The sequence below is a fragment of the Zosterops lateralis genome, assembly GCF_965231275.1.
Source record: "Zosterops lateralis genome assembly, chromosome: 3".
In the NCBI taxonomy this organism is placed as follows: Eukaryota; Metazoa; Chordata; class Aves; order Passeriformes; family Zosteropidae; genus Zosterops; species Zosterops lateralis.
Window position 1 is genome coordinate 26,767,976 of NC_139764.1, and position 15,634 is coordinate 26,783,609.

Consider the following 15,634-nt stretch of genomic DNA (forward strand, 5'->3'; position numbering starts at 1 on the left):
ATAATTTTTTCAGAACCCCAAGTTGTATTACTGTATTAGGCTGCAAGGAAAAATATGAGAAGTACTTCTCTAATGACTGGCTGTGTGAAAATGGATAATGTGATGGGTGTACAGAGCTCATTCTTCACTTCCACCATCTGGACATACCATAGGAATTAAACACATGCAGCATAAGATGGGTATGTGGCTGCACAGGCAGTCAGTACATGGGCATAGGATACCTGTAGCTTCCTCATACTATACTGCACTTTTTAATTTGGGCTTTCTTTATCTAAAGAAAGTTGCAGAGTGATTTAAAAACTTTTCATGTAAGCATTCAAACACAGACCCGGATTCCACCATGGAATGTGAGTAGGACTTAGTCATTACCTCAGCCAAAGCTTTGCAATGAAAGCTTGGTGAGGACCAAAAAGACTGCAGGGTTTTTTCAGCAGGTAACAGAAGTCCTATGAAGGTGCACTCTGTAAACACTGCAAGCCATGGCAGACAAGGTAGCTAGGAGTAATGTCTGTGTTCTTCAGACTGCATCCATCTTTGAGATGAGCATTTAACTTGCTTTACATTGCACACACCTCACTACAGCCAAATGGCCAATATTTAACAACTGGACAAAAAGTTTGGACTGGTTTGCCTGTACCTGTTTTAGACATTAGCACTTTTAAAGTAACCAGCATCCTGCCATACCACAACAGCAGCATTTCACATCTGCCTGCATAGATTTTTTTTTTTTTTGGAGCTTTAGAACATATTCTAAATACAAGCTAAATAATTAGCTACAACCTCAATTTAATACACATATACATACATACAGACATATACATATATATGTATGTATATGTATACACACATATAAATATACATATAGCTGTGTGAATATTTAAGCAGTCCTAAAACTTGAACCAGGACATTTCCTTCTGTATCCTGAAAAAAGCTTTGTGGATCTTTCTCTTACACATACAACTAGTACAACTGACAACAACAAGAATCAGTTCAGAGAGAACTAACCTAAATAGAACCACTGACTGAGAGACGGGCATGGAAACCAGGCCTCAAGCATCCTCTGGGATCCACTATTTTTGAAGCATGGTTTAGTCCTCTAGCAACTGACATGATGATGCACAAGCCTAAACCCTTTTAGGGTTTACCCTTGGATACATTAACTCTTACTGGCTCTATCATTTGCTCACTACTTTAGCCACAACAATAAAATTACCAATCCATTCACTTGTTTATTTGACAGTAGACTAACAAACACCTGTCAAAATATAAGCCAATTAATATATTCTTATAGAAATGCAATCTATAGCTTGTGAAATCAAGGTTCTAATCCCTTATTAAGCATCTCTGAGTGGGTCTCACTTTATAACCAGAACTACGACAACACAACAATCAGACAAGAATGGCATTAACTTTGTAATCTAATTTTTGTACTGAAAATTTAATTAGACTGAAACAATTACAGATTTCTTTTGTTTTCTTTCATGGAAACCAACTCTAATCAAGTCAGGTACTCAACTAAAAATTCTCTAATGTTATTATTATTACAAATGAAGATGCATTAAACTGAATTTTTCAGCAATGCTGAGAAGCACTGAGCTCTTACATGAGTTGTCATAATGAATAAGAAAAACTGATTTTCATGGAGAAAAGAAGAAAGAAATGGAGCTCTAAAGCAAGGAAACTGCAATGAAAAAGAGTTCTTACTCTAACAAAATTAGTGATTTCTCCTCTGTATTGTCTTTTACATTAGGCTTGTGTTAACTTCTCTCATTGTAATTCCATTTAACAGCCATTTGAACTCATTTTAAAGCTGATTGGAAATGGCTTGAAAAGCATCTTGAAAAAAAGTAAGCTGCACAATGTTTGCTCACTTCAAAAATTAATTTCCTCAGATAATAATTTTCCCCTACATTCTGTGAATAAAACCCCTTTTATTTTCATTTGGAAAAAGTTAACTAAATAAAAAGATTTTAGAAAGGCCTTTGCTGAGCTCCACATGAGTTAAGTCTAAGCCTGAATTCAACATATGGAAGTAATATTGAGAAAAGGAGGCATGGGGAATTTAAAGATACTGAAGGACAAAATAGAATCAATGGCTTAATATTGTCAATATGGTTATCTCCATTATGCAAACCTCTAACAACAGGTCTATTTTATAGTTTCTGATAAGAAAGCAGTGAGTACCTGGTCAGTTCTGCTCTAACCTTGTTCTAAATAAAGTAAGACCGATTAGACTGTTCTGAATAATTTCAGCATTTCATCAGTTTGATAAACCCTGATACTATGCCATAACAGCACAACTTACTTTCACTGAAAGAAAAAGCAAAGATAAAAAAAGAAAAGAAAAAAACAACTTCAGAGGAATATACAAGAAATACATCTGAACTTGGGAGTCAAAAAATACAGACAATAATTAGAAACAAGGAGAGCACTCACACAAAACCACAAATCAGTTGTTGTATCCTCCTTTGTCACTACTAATACATTGCTGACACCATGTTTAAGACAAGAAACCTCTTTTAGGCAATACAGGTTAGGGGTATTTGTTGGTGGGCAATATTAGAAGACCCAGTGGAGTTCAGCTCTCTGTAAACATTCTACCTTTAAATAATGAGGGTAAAGGTTCAAAGTGTGAAGGGCTTGTGGCAGGGCTTGCCTTAAAAGCCTGGGAGCTCACTGGGCTCACGTTGATGGCAGATTCTCAGAGCAACTCCAAATAAAATAAAGACTCTGGGAAAGACCATTGTGACTGAAAAGTCTAATACTAAAAATTGCTATTCATCTGCATGAAGGGACAATGCAAAGTTATTTTTTCTTTTTATTGAGTTATGGGGCTAGGAAACTGAAGGGCCTTGTAGGACCTCAGAATGTTTGCTTTGGGGATCTCAGATATGTTCATCCAGATTCTTGGCAGAGAGTGAATGTCATGGGAAATAAAGAGACATTTCTGTTCCACAATGAGTTACAGGACAAGATCAAACAGATGTTCCATAGATTATAGCCTATAAGAGTTATTTGTATTATAAAAATTAACTGTGCACATCAAAGATTACAAATGGAAAAATTCCGTTCTTTCTATGATAGCCCAGGCTCAGAACAATATTTTTTAATTTTAGTTTTTTTACATTCTCTACAATGGTGGCTACTAAATACTAACAGCTAGAAAGTTATGCCCTTTGCTTATCCACAGTTTGAAAAAAGCAGTCTTGCTTGATGGAACTGCAAAGAAATACCACCACTGCCATGCAAGGACTTATATACCAAAAGCAAAACATGCTCCAGGCATCTCAGTAGTTCCAGCATGGATTGCAACTGAAAAGGTTTTCTGCTTTTAAAGGGAAAAAAAATTCTGACTTTTTGGACTTAAACATGAGAGTGGTGTCCCCAGTAGCTGGTCTCAATTCTTCCATGCTCCAAAGGCTGTTAAGCCATAAGGTAATCAGCCCTGCAGACTGGGAGGTGGCTGGCACAAGCAGTATCCTGCCTCAGAACTCCGCACTGTCTAAGGCAGCTGTGGCACATGAATTACAAGCTTTATAGAGCACAGTGGGCATCCATCTTCACCAACAGACATTCACAAGTCAGAACACAGCAGTGCAAAGGGAGGGAACTGTATGCAAATGTCAGAACTAAACTGTGATTTGGCAATGAAAAATACTATAATATTATTGATAAAGCCTAATCAATTTTATTTGAAAGAAAAGGGATGCTTTTCTTGTTTGAAATGTCCTCTGATTCATTGCTACCACTGATTATATTTCTTCTTGGGTTTAGCACAACTAGTATCCAACAGGGAAATTATTTCAAATTAAGTAGTGTGATAAATTAACATACAATTTGCTATGTTGATATAACTCATTTTATCACTATGGTTATGTAAAGGAAAACCGTATTTATCCTACACTAGCTTTGTTTTCTTCTGACAAGGTTATTTATCACCACAGGAAACTCCAAGTTCATAAAACTGGTTAGCTGACATTTCCAATATAATATACTTTGTAAGGAGCAACAAGCATCCTAATCAATTTTGCCAATTACATAAGCATTTGTCTTAATATAAAATCTCTTTACCCCATACTGAAAGACTGACATGGAGTTCTTCCTAAAAGTCATGCAGATCTGGCGAGTAAGAGACTACATCATCATCAGTGTGAAAACAGAATAAGCAAAGTAGCAGGCAATGTAATCCAGACAGATATGGATGGATAACAAATTTGATGACTGTAAAGTAAGAACCAGATCTTTTACAATACAGTGCAAAAGCATCACATTTTATGAAGATTGTGAGAAATGTTAATGCATACACAGCCTTTGAATTTTTAGCTCCAGACTGTAAAAGAACTCTTCTTGGAAAAATGTAAATTATCTGCAAATTCTTCTCTCGGTATTTGAACAACTGCTTGTCAACGACCAGATGGAGTTCCACTTTTCTAAACCAAACATTTTTTGATGTTCTGTTGCAAGTTGTCTTAGGCAGGCAAAATTTAAATAATCATCTTCAGGAGTGAAAGAATACAATTTCCTTCAAGACAGATGTTTGACTTAAAACTTCCTTTTGAATGTAGGAAATGACAATTTTGTACTTTGAAAAGTCAACTAAGGTCAAGATTAATATAGAGACATTAATTAGTTTGTTGATATCATGAGTGCTTTTCTTGTCATCCCACTGATGAATGAGAGAATTTGCATCTCAGCAGGTAAACATGTCTGATACTTCCTTAATCTACTGTACAGCATTTGCTATTAGCCAAAAATAAGAAACTAAGTGGAATACAGAATCAAAATTATTTTGAAAACAGATTACTAGTTACAAAGGAATATGGATGAAGAATCACTTTAAAAACAAAATATATTATGGACTGATGTGTTCCATAAACATTTTTTTTCGCTAATAAAAGCCTCCAGGGAACAAATACTTATTTCATATGCTTTCCATTCTGCTTGAGTAATTTTAGATTTCCAGAGTAGCTCTGCCTTTTATTTCCTTCTGTTTTCCTTGCCTTGGTTGGATTAGAGAGGTAGGGTGTTAATGGGGTACTTGATGAAGATTGAAGACCGATTTTCTCCCCCCTTGGAGACCAGCCTGATTTGAACATATTGAGGAGAGTGAAACAGTCTCTTCATGTCCTTGGGGAAAAACCTTTTCCATTTCAATACTTCCAGCTTTCAGCACATGAAGGTCCCCTTCATTCGCAAAGAAAGAAAAGGTGCCAGCACAAAAAGGTTCTGAATAATTTCATAGAATGTCAGTGGGGGTGCAAAAGCTCCCTTTCAACCGCCTTCATGGTTGGTGAACATGAGGATGCAAGGTGGATCCAGGAGGGGAATGCAGGGAACCAGGTGCCTGCAGCTCCAACAGGGTGAGAAACAAGCTACTGTCCACCAGTCCCCACCTCTGTTGTTGCTACTTCCTTACTACTCTCGTCCTTGTGGGTACTGTTTTGTGCTGGACACTCAAAATGCACACAGTGAAACACCTGGAGAGAACAAAAAATTAAGATAAAGCAAAACAATTTAATGCTGGCAAAAGCATGATCAAAGTAAGATGAAGTCTATATGGAAGTCTAAATAGAAGTATGCAGGCCAGATCAGTGACAAAGCCAAAATAGAATGTTTCACCATGAGGTCAAAAACATTTACTCATGGGCAATAACCATTAGACAGGGACAAAACTGGAACAAGAGAAGGCCTTCAAATTATACCAACCTTTAGATATGGCACTAAAAATCAGAAAGATGGTTCCAAAGCAGATAGGGATATTTGTAAACAATTTTTTTCTTTACCAACTTCCAGAAATACCCACCACATGCTATTGGATAATAACAACAATTATATTAATTGTCTTAAACACATTTTATGATCTAATCACTTCCTCAAGAGGCTGAATGTTCATGCACACTAGAAATGAAATTTAAATCATTACCAACATGATTCTATTTCAAGATTGCCCTCTGCTGTAATAACAATGGCAGCTCTACAGACATGTCCTGGAGTATGCAGAAAGACATTCAGAGTATCCAAGGTGGCTGCTGCTTCATCAGATGAAATATTCCATTTGTAATAGTGATCATTTTCTGATGATTCAAACAATACCTGGGACCAGTGTACAGGTGACTGTATCTTTAGAGTAAGAGGACCATGTGCTTAAGCATTTTTTCCAATTTATTTTCTACTTTACTTACTTCTACTTGTTCTTGAAGAGCCTGGGAGGAGAAGGGGGAGGAACTCTTTAAAATTGTTACAAAACTTCTTTCCATATGATTTCTTATTGCTATGAATTGCACAACTTTGCCACATACTAAACAGAAATATATTTTCTTACATTGCTTTAAATTTGCTATTTTCCCATGCACTGTAGTTTAAAAGCTAAAGCTTGATGAATATTAAATCCTGAATTTTAAACTTATTGTCTTAACTTTGTTTACTTTTATGACATCATCTGTTACTCTTGTCTTTAAAGCTCTTCTCACAAAGGTAATCTCTTATAATCTTAACTGCCCTTTCCCAGACCCTTTGAAATTAATATGGGCAAAATCAAATATCATAAACAAGACATGGATATACTACATATTCATACAAGACTACAGAATACTATATTTTCTATCTTTTCTTCAATACAACCTAAAATCCTATTATTCTTTTTGACCACCCCTGCTCAAGTGAACATTGAGTAGATATCTGCACTGACATGTCTGCAGTAGCCCCAGGTCTTTTCTGAGGATGTAGCTAGCTAATTTGAATTCTGACAGCATACATAAAACGAATGTTAAAAATCTTCAGTCACTGCTTGTTTTTTTTTAATCCCCATTATATTTTCTTGTGCCCCTCAGTGTAAGTTTTTTATGTAGATACGTTGCAATACATGCTTATATTTATATATATACACTAATGCTCACATAAAGATGTATTGCTATGCCTTTATATATACACATATGAACAGATTACAAATCTGCACCAACACCCACACATAGACACGTGCACAAAATGGTTTTCCTCTGCATTTCTTCTTTTTTTTCCTAAAGCTGAACTAATTCCTATACTGGCATGCATTCTCTCCATCTGTTACAGTTCTTGAGAAGCCAATTTTTGTATTTATCTACACTTCTAGAGAAGTCCCTTTTGTACTCATCCCACTCCCATGTTTTTAAAGTAACAGCTATTGAAATTTTTCCAGCTGCACTTTTCAGGATAATGCCTTGCAGAAAAGAACATTCTCTCATCAGTGCACCTCTCTAAGATGCTGCTTTCCCTGAAAGGAAACACAGAATGTGATGGAGGTCTCTAAGCCAGAAGATTCTGTATCTTTACTGCATCCCACAATAATAGTGTTTCTCAATTAAAACCTCACTTTACACAGTGATACAGCTTTTTAAAACATAGTGAGGATAGCTCTGAAATTTAGCTAATACTAGTCTAGAAAGTGAGAAGTACACAATTCTTAAATTGTAACTTTCATTTTTACTGATTCTTTCATATTAAATTCTTAATGGTCAAAACATGTGGCATATTGAGAAACCTGTGAATTTGGAACATTATTCTCAGTTACTCTGCCACCTCAGTGAATAAAGAATACAGAGTGTGAAGCCTGAGAAGCACAGTTGAGCCCAGCTGCTTCATCCAGTATCAGAATTAAGCATTTCAGAGCAGTATCACTAAAACAAACAATCTTGCATGTGCTTCTCTCAACAGAAAAAGATGACAGTTCAAGATCATCCTGTGACCCACATCATGTTCTACTTTTCATGGGTATTTTAAGAGAGGTCGGACACACAAAGCAGGAAGGCCAAGTACAAATACACTGGCGCAGTAATTTGTAAGATAAAGCTCTCACATCAGCAACTAGGTGTCCTTTCCAGGTCAGTAATACTGGAAAGGAATAACAAGAGAAAACTTACATAAAGTATCAGGTGACCTGTCTGACAAATAAATGATGACAAGGAAAAATAATTCTCTTCTCTACAGAAGTAGGATGTGTGTAAGCTCAAGAAAACAAAAGTTACACTTCTATCGTGTTCTAAGGTACCAAAAACTATTCAAACTCCAGTTCAAAAAATATGTCATGTCTTTTGAAACTTGGAAAACATGGAAAGGAAAAGATGAGTTTAAAAGGTTAAAGAATTCACAAAATGGAGAATTTTTATGGGATTTTTTTAAATTCCAAAAATCAACTCTTCCCTTTGAGATGTACAGATTGTGTTTGAAAGTTCAAAGGTATGTGTTGGTAGAACAAGTAAGGAGTATTTTGTATCTATTACAGTAACATTCCTTGATAGGAATATGCTGCTGAATATGCTGTATATTTTATTTAAAATGAAAATGGTTTGACATACTGTCGAACCAGCTGTGGACAAGTAATTCTGGACACTGCTTGTATTCGTACTGAAGAGAGTACTGAGATTATAGAACAAGCCAAGACTTTGGTTACACTGTTACTATTTAAATTGTAAATATGAAAAATATCTTGCTGCTTTCTTTGGAAAATTAAAATCTATGACAAAATGCTATAGACCCTCTGTTTAATATATATATATATATAAGTAATTTAGCAATATGTGCACACTGACAATGTTTCTCTTCTATATGTGTTAGAAGAAATAATTTTTTTAAAAAAACCAAATTAGTGTTAGATGCAGATTTTACAGATAAAAGAGGAAAGAGGAAAAGACAAAGGAAAACAGTATGAATTTATGATTCAACTGAGACACTACATGAAGAGCTGTAACCTCCATCCATACTCATCTTCACTATAGTTATGCAGTGCTCTATATAAATAATTACACAGGATATTAAATTCCTTGGAAATAGTAACCAATTTGAAATTAGAATTATGGCTAAACAACCACTGCTCTTCAGGGCTTAAAGCTACCTTTAAGAATTAAAAGTTGAAAGCAATGTTTCCTTGGAAATAGTAACCAATTTGAAATTAGAATTATGGCTAAACAACCACTGCTCTTCAGGGCTTAAAGCTACATTTAAGAATTAAAAGTTGAAAGCAATGTTTCCTTGTTTGCTAAGTTTATGCAATGCAACTCATTCTCTTTTAACAAAGAGGTGGGAATTTACAAACACTGCCATGAGAGGAAACAAGACTGTCAATATGGATCAGTAATGGAAGAAGCTTTCTTCACACATGTACTACCCCATAGGCAGCTTCTGACACTAAGGACTCACTGATTAAAGCTGAACTGTATGTGGTGGGAGACACTGCTCAGAAACACAAAATAAAAATTTGTATTCCCAGTTCTGTTGGTTGGTCAGCTACTTTCCAGCAGTTGCCTGAGATGTTGATATCTGGTGCTGTTTTTGTTTGCAAGGGTTGTGCTACAGCTGGGCACAGACAATGCCATGGGATGGTGCTCCCAGAGCTTAGGAACCAGCAACCCCAAATGCTAAATACAATCGGAAAACCTCACCTCTGGAGCTGACAAATTCTAATGAATCCAGATGGAATAGTGCTACCCCAAGCTCAGTGTAAAGCACCAAAGTACTATGTTTGGTGGTGAGATACATGTGTGGGATACAGACAGGCAGGTCTATACACACAAACAGTGGCTTTTGGTGCATCTTTTAATATCGTCATATAAAGTCCTAATCTCACAAAGACGTACATGTAATCTTAAATTCACATATTGTAAATTGTTTCACTGAAGTCAAGAGTAAAATCTGGACTTCATCTGAGACAATACACAATGATTACAAAAGAGAGAAGCACAAGTAAACAAATATGGGATGACATTGCACTTGATTGGCTAGGATAAAAATATTTTTTTCTGTATAAAATGAAAAAATCTCTTGTTTGGCCACTATTAGTCACCTGATCTACCAGGTATAAAAATTAATTTAAAGTTAATATTATGCAAATAAGATTTTCTTATGAATAATGAGATTTTTCTTATTTTCATTAATTAAAAAGATACCCAAGTATATCAGAGACCATTCTCTAGTGCACTCAACTGGTACTTTAATTGTTCATCAAAATAAGGATTAATTTAAAACCAAACCAAATAGGAGTGTTTGATGGCAGTGTGGAAAGGTCAAAATGAGAAACAGGTAATAACACTGTTCAAGTGTTTTGCTAGATTGCTAGAGCAAAAAGATGAAGTATGTACATTTGAGAAGGCCTTATCAATTTCACTGCAAGATATGAAAAACTGTGCTGTTGTATATTCATGAAGAACATAAGGTTTTTTAGAAGTTCCTTACCTCATTAGCTGTGTTCCGAGTTCCAACTATTCTGATAAAAGATGCAGGCTGTTTATCAAAAGTGATTGTTTGCCAGGATCTACAAAGAAAATTCAGAAAGACATTCAAATATTGAACACAGTCACAAAAGCCTGCAATAAAACATACAGAATGGATTCAGGTGACAGTATGTACTATTATCATTTAACAGGGCAAATGGAGAAACACTTTTCATTGCCTAAATTTCCATCACTACTTCCTCATTTTTAAGTGTCTTGACTCTGCCTGTGCCATTTCATACATATCTTTATACCACTAGAATTTGTATGCAGGGACAACAATCATACTGTTGCTGAAAGTTAAGAAAATGGTCAAAGAAAAAAAGGTCCAGATCAAAGTCTAAAAGCCTTGACTAATATTGACTGTACCAGATAAATAAAAGGTCAGATAAATAAAAGTAAATACATCCTCCTATTAACTTCTCACAAGGAATCACCAGAGCTTGGTTAAAGAAAATTTCAACTGTAGGGAAAAGAAAACCCAAACCACCTAAAACCTCCACCTTTTCACACTCTAAAGTGAAGCAGTAGAGCAAGAGGAGCCAAACTTTCTTTGAGTGGGCCAAGGTCTTTCCAGGAAGTTACACATGTCAAAAAACATCATTTGCAGTTCAGGTTGTGAGCATTTCCCTAACACTGCAGCAGTGAGGAGAATAGACCACTCTTCCAGAGCTGGTGTACAATTTTCAGGCTAGACTGAGAACTGTAGAGGTACACTGAGACCACTAAAATCTTTGCTCTTCACTCAAAATCATCTGATCTGAGTGAAGTGCCACACCTCAAGCAGCCTAACACACAGCAGGAAAAGGACATCATAACTTTGTGCTCACAGTAAAACAGAACAAATAAAAAGAATACCAGGAATTAGAGGTTTCAGCTGGACACCAGTTTTCCACTAGTTCGGTACTTGAACACGTTAAAATTTAAATTCATTTATAGTCATAAAATATGAAAAAAAAAAAAAAATCCAGAATTTAACTTCTCAGCCATCTAGACTCTGCCACAGAAGGCTTCAGAAATAAAATGAAGTTAGATCTAACTTGGTTAACTTACTATGGAAAAAAGCTGGATAGTTTTCCAGAATGGGTTCTGAATGGCTTCAGAAGTGTTCAAGTAAGAAAAAGAGGAGCAAAGCAAAACTGGAATAGAACACCACTCACTACCAGCAGACTAACCCAAAGCCTGGCAGTATGAACAGCTTCATTGCTGACTTATTTGTCTGACATTTGGTTTTTCCCTTATTGGGAAAAGTCCTTTTGTCACAAACATAGCATTTCTCAGCTTAATTTAGTTGGCTATTACTTTTATCACTGCTGTCTGGTTATATTTGCTTAAAGAAGATTACAAATCCAATCAAGTCCTAATTTCAAGTAGTTTACTGGTCTTACTCCATGAGGTAATGGGTGATTAGAGCCATTCATGATAACAGGTCTGTGGCAGGCCTCAGAGACAGACAGTTACCTACCTAATGGTATGGTTTATTTATATCCCTTATGTGGCTATACCTCCATTTTAAAGCTCAGGTTGTTTCTTCATGCTCTAAATAAAATATAAAATAGGAACAGACTATTTTGTTGATTGTTTCAAGACCTGAAAGATTGCTATGATTTAAACATTTGCTCCCTAAACAGGAGAATTATTCTTCTTGAGATCCCTTTTAACAATACTCTAGTACAGTTGGTCAATCTCCATGGGCAAACAGAACTTACTACCTTGAACTACAAAGTCCCAAAGATGAGAGGCTGGGCAAAGAGATGATCACAGCACTACTTCTCATAACAAAGCATTGCCATAGCTTGCATTATGCATATGCTTTGACATTTACACACACAAACTTTATGCAAGGAGAACAACGATGTAAAAACCAGACTGCTTTCTAGTGATTGGGAAAATATTTTAAAGCTGCATTAAATAAAAGAGTTTAAAATCCTAGAGAAGCTATTAAGAAGAGCCTGTGGCTCCCTAGACACTAATGCAGAGTTTGTGTTGTATGGTAAGAAAATACTTTGGACACCATAGAATAGAATAGAAGTGGGTCTGTATTTATTTCTACTATTTCTGATCACTGATCAAATACACACTGCAAGAGCTCAGTGCAGAATTTCCAATGGCAATAAATGCCATTGTCTGTTCTATTATGTGATACCAGGGAAGCTGATGCACCTATTTGGGAATACAGCTGAAGAGCACAATAGACAGTAAGAGAGATTGAGAAAAAAGTCTCTGGAGATTGTTTTGATGACATACTTCCAGATCAACTCCTCCAGGAAGTTGGTATGTTTGTTCACTTCCCACTGCATTGCAAATCCTTACTTTCTGCTACAATGCTATTATTAGTGTTGGATTATAATTACTCCTATAACAATAATAAAATATAACAGAAAATAATAAAAAAAAATTCTTGAGGGTGTGATAGATACCATTTTCAGTAAATTCATTTACTGTCCATTTTATTCCTTCACCATTGGAAAAAGAAAGTCAAAATTATAGACAATTTATAGAAGGGTTATTAAAAATCAAGAATATTGCCACTAAAGAATTTATACTTGATTGCATAATGAGAAAATCAGGTGTCTCATTTTATTTTCTTACTGAAAAAGGAGAAAAACAAAACAGAAAACAAGCTAAATGGATTTGGAAAGAATAATTTTTGAAATAAGCACAGCAAACCTTCACTAGAAAGATGCGTGAATTTGACTGCAACAAGTACATTTGAGAATGTCGATATATGCAAGGCAATATCTCTACAGTATAATTATGCAGCAGAGATAATTTATGCATGTAACTATACCCATATGAGAAAAGAGATTACTGACAGAACATTATCAAGGCATATCTGACCTCTTTTTTGCATTTTTTGCTGATATAACAAATTCACTTAGAATTCTATTAATGTATACAGCCATAACAATTTTTCAGTGGTGTTCCTCAATTAAAGACATCATAGGTAATCCTCAAGTTTCTTTTTAACCTTCCTTTTTTACTACTAGTTTTCTCTGCTGGTACTATTTTAATAATTCCAGTTTCTCTGTAGAAATTCTATTTTGCAAATTGTTTTGTAGTCATATCACTTATCTAGTCCTGTCATGCATATGTGCTTGCTTTACACTTTCCTCACACAAGTCTGTCCTTTTCTTCTCAAAATCACTTTTGATGGCCTTTAGAAAAATTTCCTCCAAACTTTATACATTGCTCTCACATTGATTCACACATAAGCCACTCTATCTCAGGAACAGCAGCATTAATTCAGATCAAAAGCACTTTGTTATTAGCTTGGGATAGATAAGATAGTCATGTGTAATGGACAGCATTTCTTCACCTTTACTCTCCATATGCCAAATAAACAAATCTTTCAAACTGGTGGCAATACTTTTACTGTCTTTACCTACAACACGGTCATAAAGAAGCTATCAGAATTTACTTCTCCCATAAAATGACATTGCTGTCTTTTGGACTTTTTGTGTCTCTGTACATCTTATTAGTGACCCTATAACAAATATATTTGTCAGGGTTTAGCTTTATTGAATATTCAGGCAGTGTTGATATTTTTTATGCTTTGACACCTGTCTTGCTGGTTGATTTGTTTTAGACTTGCTGGCTCAGTCTGCAGCAGTTCTGGATATTGCTTTCACAACAGAAATAATCACTGTGTCAAGCTGAGGTTTCCATCTGGAAGAGAAGACCTGGGACCAGAGCAGCCTACTCAGATTTATACCAGGATCCTCAAGCTGAAATGCAGCACTACAAGTTGCTTGGCTAGCAGCTCCATTTTAAAAAAGAAATTAGCCTTGTTACAGTCCTACAGTGTTTAACACTCTACGTCTCACCTCAGCCACATGACTTCTAACTCTCTTGTTCTGCCTGACTCCCCTAAGGAGATGCAGTAATTGATGATTAGCATTCCAAGGCTATGCTTGCATCCTGTGAGCCTGTCATATTTAATTACATTTTAACTATATTCGTCTTCTATAATAGCCTGAACATAATTTAGATAATTATCTTTTGCTCTCTTATTCTCTGACTCTGCCTGTCTCACTTAGAGCTCCTTGCAATGGAAATCACTTTCTCTGTTTAAACATATAAACAGACTCTTGGGCCAAGAATTTTCACCTCTCTAACAGCAACAGCTGAAAACCTGATGGCTTTGTGCATCTCACAATCTCTTCACCACACTCTATTCAGAGGAAGAAAAAAACTCACAAGAAATCACGTCGCTTTCATATTTCTTCTTGTCTTTTTCCTTAATAGATTATTACAAGAAGAATGCAAGAGATTCTGATGTCCAGGTAAATTGAATTAATACCTTGCTATTCCTTAACCTATCTATAGCTCCAAAAAAGCAATTCACCTCCTAAAGAACATAATGGGTTTTTCAGCATTTGGAATATTTCCCTAGTTATTTCTAAGAAAAGTTGCTATCTTTCTAAAGATTTATTACACATAATAGGACATAAATAGTGATTCTTGTCCATTATTTCATTCTCTTCCAGAAAGAACAAATTAGGAAAGAAGTGGAAGCTTATATTTTATTGAGGTTTTCTAATGAGCCAGTGGCACTGCAGAAGACTACCACACTGTGGGCTTACCCGAGCAGCACTGATCAGAGCTGAAACCCAGTTCAGGCTAAAGATGTCAGACAAAGGAGAAAGCTGTTACACGTAACTAACATTCATCAAGCTGTAATAACCATATCATATTCATATCAAGGCTTGCTTTAGGCTAAGCATGTACATTTTCAATGTGCAGATCCTGTCTCCTCACTTTCCAAGATGACAAACAACTTCCATTTTTCTGTTCCTTGCTCCAAGAAAAAAAAAAAAAAAAAAAGCAAAGCAGACTGGGAAGCAAATGTAACCTCCATTTTACTTTCTAATATTTATCTACATATGCCTTATTCTACAGCAAGTGATGAAACACTTCTTAGCTTATTTGGATGTAGACTTTTTCAACTGTGACTATGTATTTTTTTAATGGAATTTGCAAAAGCAGGTAACAGGACAATGAAAGAAGAGTTGTGTTCTTTTTCTATATATTAGTCTGATGACTGCAGTGATATAAAGAAGGCAGATTGTAACCAGCATGTGATGCTGCCAAATAAAAAAACTGTGTGCACAGATAAGCAAGCTTACTGAGACTGGAGGAGTACCACAGTATGTTCTGCAGGATATGTTACACCCCTTGCTTTGTTAATGAATACCACACTAAGCTCTCTTATGGAGTACCTATAAAATAAACACAGAAAGTACACATTTTAAATGCTATAAAAGTAATTGTTATACAGATACTCTTTGTTATAAAAAGGTCTGCAGCTACCTTATAAATTGCTTATAAAATCCATGTTTTCCATCACAACAGAATTAAACAATGAAGTGAAATAATACTCCCTCTCCTGT

At 35.6% G+C, this 15,634-nt stretch overlaps 1 protein-coding gene across 2 annotated transcripts in view; it reads right to left on the minus strand.

The window, feature by feature from the left end:
* Nucleotides 1–3,665: 3,665 nt before the first annotated feature.
* The window catches only part of BTBD9 (BTB domain containing 9), a 106,263-nt gene continuing 94,294 nt past the window's right edge, over nucleotides 3,666–15,634 (minus strand). The window contains exons 11-13 of one of the 2 annotated variants that reach the window (XM_083856378.1): nucleotides 10,204–10,282; nucleotides 6,183–6,203; nucleotides 3,666–5,477 (exon numbers count right to left, since the gene is read on the minus strand). In XM_083856378.1, coding sequence (XP_083712504.1) covers nucleotides 5,373–5,477; nucleotides 6,183–6,203; nucleotides 10,204–10,282 — 205 coding nt within the window. In that variant the 3' untranslated portion in view covers nucleotides 3,666–5,372. The remainder of the gene's footprint in view (nucleotides 5,478–6,182; nucleotides 6,204–10,203; nucleotides 10,283–15,634) is intronic. The other variant, XM_083856379.1, reaches the window with a different exon arrangement.